This window comes from Oncorhynchus mykiss, chromosome 15, assembly GCF_057628025.1.
Source record: "Oncorhynchus mykiss isolate SJ-2025 chromosome 15, ASM5762802v1, whole genome shotgun sequence".
NCBI classification, from domain to species: domain Eukaryota; kingdom Metazoa; phylum Chordata; class Actinopteri; order Salmoniformes; family Salmonidae; genus Oncorhynchus; species Oncorhynchus mykiss.
In genome coordinates this window covers 80,604,867-80,612,366 of record NC_143036.1, presented here as the reverse complement: position 1 = coordinate 80,612,366, position 7,500 = coordinate 80,604,867, and the positions used below count along the sequence as shown (strand labels likewise).

Below are 7,500 nucleotides of genomic sequence, written 5' to 3'. Positions count from 1 at the left end.
ATTTGTGCAATATACGACTTGATTGTTGTCCTATGGACAGAGTCTCCCACCTCAGCTGTAGATCTCTGCAGTTCATCCGGAGTGATCATGGGCCTCTTGGCTGCATCTCTGATCAGTCTTCTCCTTGTATGAGCTGAAAGTTTAGAGGGACGGCCAGGTCTTGGTAGATTTGCAGTGGTCTGATACTCCTTCCATTTCAATATTATTGCTTGCACAGTGCTCCTTGGGATGTTTAAAGCTTGGGAAATCTTTTTGTATCCAAATCCGGCTTTAAACTTCTTCACAACAGTATCTCGGACCTGCCTGGTGTGTTCCTTGTTCTTCATGATGCTCTCTGCACTTTTAACGGACCTCTGAGACTATCACAGTGCAGGTGCATTTATACGGAGACTTGATTACACACAGGTGGATTGTATTTATCATCATTAGTCATTTAGGTCAACATTGGATCATTCAGAGATCCTCACTGAACTTCTGGAGAGAGTTTGCTGCACTGAAAGTAAAGGGGCTGAATAATTTTGCACTCCCAATTTTTCAGTTTTTGATTTGTTAAAAAAGTTTGAAATATCCAATAAATGTCGTTCCACTTCATGATTGTGTCCCACTTGTTGTTGATTCTTCACAAAAAAAATACAGTTTTATATCTTTATGTTTGAAGCCTGAAATGTGGCAAAATGTCGCAAAGTTCAAGGGGGCCGAATACTTTCGCAAGGCACTGTATATAGTGATCCAATTAGAACTAATGGAGTTCTCTACACCACCACTTATATAGTGATCCAATTAGAACTAATGGAGTTCTCTACACCACCACTTCTATAGGGATCCAATTAGAACCAATGGAGTTCTCTACACAACCACTTCTATAGTGATCCAATTAGAACTAATGGAGTTCTCTACACCAACACTTCTATAGTGATCCAATTAGGAGTTCTCTACACCACCACTTCTATAGTGATCCAATTAGAACTAATGGACAATACAGGGGGAGGCTGCATTCCTGCTATGTAATGGGAGGTCAAGCGTAGAGAGGTAGAGAGAGAGAGAGAGAGAGAGAGAGAGACCGAGAGAGACCGAGAGACACCGAGAGAGAGACAGACACAGACAGACAGACAGACAGACAGACAGACAGACAGACAGACAAGACAGACAAGACAGACAAGACAGAGAGAGAGAGAGAGAGACAGAGAGAGAGAGAGAAAGACCGAGAGACAGAGAGAGAGAAATGGGGAGGAAGTGATGATAAGAGAGGGATGTAGAGGGATGTAGAGGGTTGTAGAGGGATATAGAGGAATGTAGAGGGATGTAGAGGGATGTAGAGGGATATAGAGGGATATAGAGGGATATAGAGGGTTATAGAGGGATGTAGAGGGATGTAGAGGGATATAGAGGGATATAGAGGGATGTAGAGGGATGTAGAGGGATGTAGAGGGATATAGAGGGATGTAGAGGGATGTAGAGGGATATAGAGGGATGTAGAGGGATATAGAGGGATGTAGAGGGATATAAAGGGATGTAGAGGGATGTAGAGGGATATAGAGGGATGTAGAGGGATATAGAGGGATGTAGAGGGATATAGAGGGATGTAGAGGGATGTTCTTCCCATAGTAGGATGACTCCATGGTGTTACCAGTAGGACCTCTCTCTCTCACACGGTTGGTGATCAGTGGGATGGAACTACTAGCCTGGTGCGCTAGGAGAAAGTTAGCCTACGTAGAGACAATACCAACACATTCAGACAACATGGAGAGATAAACATGCTATTGTTAGCCATTCTAAAAAAGGCCGAGCTACTTTATAAAACAGTACGTGTGGGTCACCCAAAGAACACGATAGCCATTATAAAATGGGACAGAAGGTTAAAGTCTGTCTTTATATGGCAGTATGTACAGGGGTCGCCATTAGAGGTTCCTCTCTGAATGACATGGCAAGTATTTTATCAGATCAATAAACAGCCTGTTCAGAAGATCTAATGGCATCTGACCTCTTTTCACATCTCCGGCCTCTATTCCTAACTCCGGCCTCTATTCCTATCCCCGGCCTCTATTCCTATCCCCGGCCTCTATTCCTATCCCCGGCCTCTATTCCTATCCCCGGCCTCTAGTCATATCTCCGGCCTCTATTCCTAACTCCGGTCTCTATTCCTATCCCCGGCCTCTAGTCCTAACTCCGGGCTCTATTCCTATCCCCGGCCTCTATTCCTATCCCCGGCCTCTATTCCTATCCCCGGCCTCTATTCCTATCCCCGGCCTCTATTCCTATCCCCGGCCTCTAGTCATATCTCCGGCCTCTAGTCCTATCTCCGGCCTCTATTCCTATCCCCGGCCTCTATTCCTATCCCCGGCCTCTAGTCCTATCCCCGGCCTCTAGTCCTAACTCCGGCCTCTATTCCTATCCCCGGGCTCTATTCCTATCCCCGGCCTCTATTCCTATCCCCGGCCTCTAGTCCTATTCTCCGGCCTCTAGTCATATCTCCGGCCTCTATTCCTATCCCCGGCCTCTATTCCTATCCCCGGCCTCTATTCCTATCCCCGGCCTCTATTCCTATCCCCGGCCTCTATTCCTATCCCCGGCCTCTATTCCTATCCCCGGGTGGGGAGGGAGGGGTGGAGGGAGGGGTGGAGGGAGGGAGGAGGGGAGGGGTGGAGGGGAGGGGAGGGGGGAGGGAGGGTGGGGAGGGAGGGGTGGAGGGAGGGAGGAGGGGAGGGAGGGGTGGAGGGGGGAGGGAGGGAGGGAGGGAGGGAGGGGTGGAGGGAAGGAGGGAGGGGGGAGGGATATAGTGATGGAGGGATGGAGAAATAGAGTGATAGAAGGAATGCTAAATGATGACAGCTGACGTTCTCACAACCCCTCTGTGACCCAGCTAAGGACATGGGTCTCCTGGGAGAGAGGGACCGCCAGGCCTGCAGAGACTATACAACCCAGTTCCTCTGGTCAGAGACAGAGTGTTAAACGCTGTGTTCCAGTAGTGTAAATGAGTTCAATCTACTGTGTTAGTACTTGGGGGAGCAGAGACATGTGCCCCTCGTTGGGTCCCCAGGACCAGGTTGAGGGGCAGAGACATGCGCCTCTCGTTGGGTCCCCAGGACCAGGTTGAGGGGCAGAGACATGCGCCTCTCTTTGGGTCCCCAGGACCAGGTTGAGGGGCAGAGACATGTGCCCCTCGTTGGGTCCCCAGGACCAGGTTGAGGGGCAGAGACATGCGCCTCTCGTTGGGTCCCCAGGTCCAGGATGAGGGGCAGAGACATGTGCCCCTCATTGGGTCCCCAGGACCAGGTTGAGGGGCAGAGACATGTGGGTCCCCAGGACCAGGTTGAGGGGCAGAGACATGTGCCCCTCGTTGGGTCCCCAGGACCAGGTTGAGGGGCAGAGACATGCGCCTCTCGTTGGGTCCCCAGGTCCAGGATGAGGGGCAGAGACATGTGGGTCCCCAGGACCAGGTTGAGGGGCAGAAACATTGTTGGGTTCCCAGATCCAGGATGGAGAAACGCTGTGTTCCAGTAGTGTTTCTCAACCCCAGGTCCATGGACCGTCACCGGTCCCGAGGTAATCTATGGAACTTAACCAAGCACTGTACTGAATACTACAGCCTTAAGAAACCAGTAGGAGGAACTAGGTTCTATTTCGGTAACCTACGGCCCTGTGCAACCCAAAGGGGGGGGGGGGGGGTTGAAGACAGATGGAGAGAGAGGGACGACTTACCAGAGCAGACTTGCCCACGCCTCCAGAGCCCAGGACGACTAACTTGTATTCACGCATCATTCGCTGTGTCTGGTGTCACCCTGTAGAGAGAGGCAGAGGAGGCCAGGGTCAGTTAACCAGCTCAACATCTGGTAATAACGTGGTAATACCATGGTAAACTAACATGTAATAACATGAGAATAACATGAGAATAACATGAGAATAACATGAGAATAACATGGTAATAACATGGTAATAACATGAGAATAACATGAGAATAACATGGTAATAACATGGTAATAACATGAGAATAACATGAGAATCACATGGTAATCACATGGTCATAACATGGTCGTAACATGGTCATAACATGGTCATAACATGGTCATAACATGGTCATAACATGGTCATAACATGGTAATAACGTGGTAAACTAACATGTAATAACATGGTAATAACATGGTAATAACATGGTAATAACATGGTAAACTACCATGTAATAACATGGTAATAACATGGTAATAACATGGTAAACACATGGTAATCACATGGTAAACTACCATGTAATAACTTAAGAATTGTTCAATGGCCTGTCATATATAAACAGACTTATTGGACTGCAGAGCGCTGTATTTCAGTTATAGAGAGGAGGACTGTTGGTCCTTACGTGGTAATAACGTGGTAATAACGTGGTAATAACGTAGAGAGAAGGACTGTTGACTTATTGGACTGCAGAGCGCTGTATTTCAGTTATAGAGAGAAGGACTGTTGGTCCTTACGTGGTAATAACATGGTAATGTGGTAATAACATGGTAATAACATGAGAATAACATGGTAATAACATGGGAATAACGTGGTAATAACGTGGTAATAACATGGGAATAACGTGGGAATAACGTGGTAATAACGTGGTAATAACATGGTAATAACATGGTAAACACATGGTAATCACATGGTAAACTACCATGTAATAACTTAAGAATTGTTCAATGGCCTGTCATATATAAACAGACTTATTGGACTGCAGAGCGCTGTATTTCAGTTATAGAGAGGAGGACTGTTGGTCCTTACGTGGTAATAACATGGTAATAACGTGGTAATAACGTAGAGAGAAGGACTGTTGACTTATTGGACTGCAGAGCGCTGTATTTCAGTTATAGAGAGAAGGACTGTTGAGTTGTGGATCTGTAAAATATTAAACTTTAGTTTCTGTCACTATAGACATTAGTTCCAGTCACTATAGACGTTAGTTCCAGTCACTATAGACATTAGTTCCAGTCACTATAGACATTAGTTCCAGTCACTATAGATGTATAGACATTAGTTCCAGTCACTATAGACGTTAGTTCCAGTCACTATAGACGTTAGTTCCAGTCACTATAGACATTAGTTCCAGTCACTATAGATGTATAGACATTAGTTCCAGTCACTATAGACGTTAGTTCCAGTCACTATAGACATTTGTTCCAGTCACTATAGACATTTGTTCCAGTCACTATAGACGTTAGTTCCAGTCACTATAGATGTATAGACATTAGTTCCAGTCACTATAGACATTAGTTCCAGTCACTATAGATGTATAGACATTAGTTCCAGTCACTATAGACGTTAGTTCCAGTCACTATAGACATTTGTTCCAGTCACTATAGACATTTGTTCCAGTCACTATAGACGTTAGTTCCAGTCACTATAGATGTATAGACATTAGTTCCAGTCACTATAGACATTAGTTCCAGTCACTATAGATGTATAGACATTAGTTCCAGTCACTATAGACATTAGTTCCAGTCACTATAGATGTATAGACATTAGTTCCAGTCACTATAGACATTAGTTCCAGTCACTATAGACATTAGTTCCAGTCACTATAGACATTAGTTCCAGTCACTATAGATGTATAGACATTAGTTCCAGTCACTATAGACGTTAGTTCCAGTCACTATAGACATATGTTCCAGTCACTATAGACATTAGTTCCAGTCACTATAGACATTAGTTCCAGTCACTATAGACGTTAGTTCCAGTCACTATAGACGTTAGTTCCAGTCACTATATACATTAGTTCCAGTCACTATAGACGTTAGTTCCAGACACTATAGACATTAGTTCCAGTCACTATAGATGTATAGACATTAGTTCCAGTCACTATATACATGAGTTCGTCACTATAGACGTTAGTTCCAGTCACTATAGACATTAGTTCCAGTCACTATAGATGTATAGACATTAGTTCCAGTCACTATAGACATTAGTTCCAGTCACTATATACATTAGTTCCAGTCACTATATACATTAGTTCCAGTCACTATAGACATTAGTTCCAGTCACTATAGACATTAGTTCCAGACACTATAGACATTAGTTCCAGTCACTATAGACGTTAGTTCCAGTCACTATATACATTAGTTCCAGTCACTAAATACATTAGTTCCAGTCACTATATACATTAGTTCCAGTCACTATAGACGTTAGTTCCAGACACTATAGACATTTGTTCCAGTCACTATAGACATTAGTTCCAGTCACTATAGATGTATAGACATTAGTTCCAGTCACTATAGACGTTAGTTCCAGACACTATATACATTAGTTCCAGTCACTATATACATTAGTTCCAGTCACTATAGACATTAGTTCCAGTCACTATATACATTAGTTCCAGTCACTATAGACATTAGTTCCAGTCACTATATACATTAGTTCCAGTCACTATAGACGTTAGTTCCAGACACTATAGACATTAGTTCCAGTCACTATAGATGTATAGACATTAGTTCCAGTCACTATAGACGTTAGTTCCAGACACTATAGACATTAGTTCCAGTCACTATAGATGTATAGACATTAGTTCCAGTCACTATAGACATTAGTTCCAGTCACTGTAGACGTTAGTTCCAGTCACTATAGACGTTAGTTCCAGTCACTATAGACATTAGTTCCAGTCACTATAGATGTATAGACATTAGTTCCAGTCACTATAGACATTAGTTCCAGTCACTATAGACATGAGTTCCAGTCACTATAGACATGAGTTCCAGTCACTATAGACATTAGTTCCAGTCACTATAGACATTAGTTCCAGTCACTATAGACATTAGTTCCAGTCACTATATACATTAGTTCCAGTCACTATAGACGTTAGTTCCAGACACTATAGACATTTGTTCCAGTCACTATAGACATTAGTTCCAGTCACTATAGATGTATAGACATTAGTTCCAGTCACTATAGACGTTAGTTCCAGAGACTATAGACATTAGTTCCAGTCACTATAGATGTATAGACATTAGTTCCAGTCACTATATACATTAGTTCCAGTCACTATAGACATTAGTTCCAGTCACTATAGATGTATAGACATTAGTTCCAGTCACTATAGACATTAGTTCCAGTCACTATAGACATTAGTTCCAGTCACTATATACATTAGTTCCAGTCACTATAGACATTAGTTCCAGTCACTATAGACATTAGTTCCAGTCACTATAGATGTATAGACATTAGTTCCAGTCACTATAGACGTTAGTTCCAGTCACTATAGACGTTAGTTCCAGTCACTATAGACATTAGTTCCAGTCACTATAGATGTATAGACATTAGTTCCAGTCACTATAGACATTAGTTCCAGTCACTATAGACATGAGTTCCAGTCACTATAGACATGAGTTCCAGTCACTATAGACATTAGTTCCAGTCACTATAGACATTAGTTCCAGTCACTATAGATGTATAGACATTAGTTCCAGTCACTATAGACATTAGTTCCAGTCACTATAGACATTAGTTCCAGTCACTATAGACATTAGTTCCAGTCACTATAGA

General features: G+C 43.4%; 1 protein-coding gene across 2 annotated transcripts in view; it reads right to left on the bottom strand.

Moving 5' to 3' along the window:
• Positions 1-7,500, bottom strand: part of LOC118936571 (ras-related protein Rap-1b) — a 119,082-nt gene that overhangs the window by 31,726 nt on the left and 79,856 nt on the right. For both annotated transcript variants that reach the window (XM_090201354.1, XM_090201355.1), the window contains exon 2: positions 3,700-3,779. In XM_090201354.1, the coding sequence (XP_090057480.1) occupies positions 3,700-3,759 (60 nt within the window). In that variant the 5' untranslated portion in view covers positions 3,760-3,779. The remainder of the gene's footprint in view (positions 1-3,699; positions 3,780-7,500) is intronic.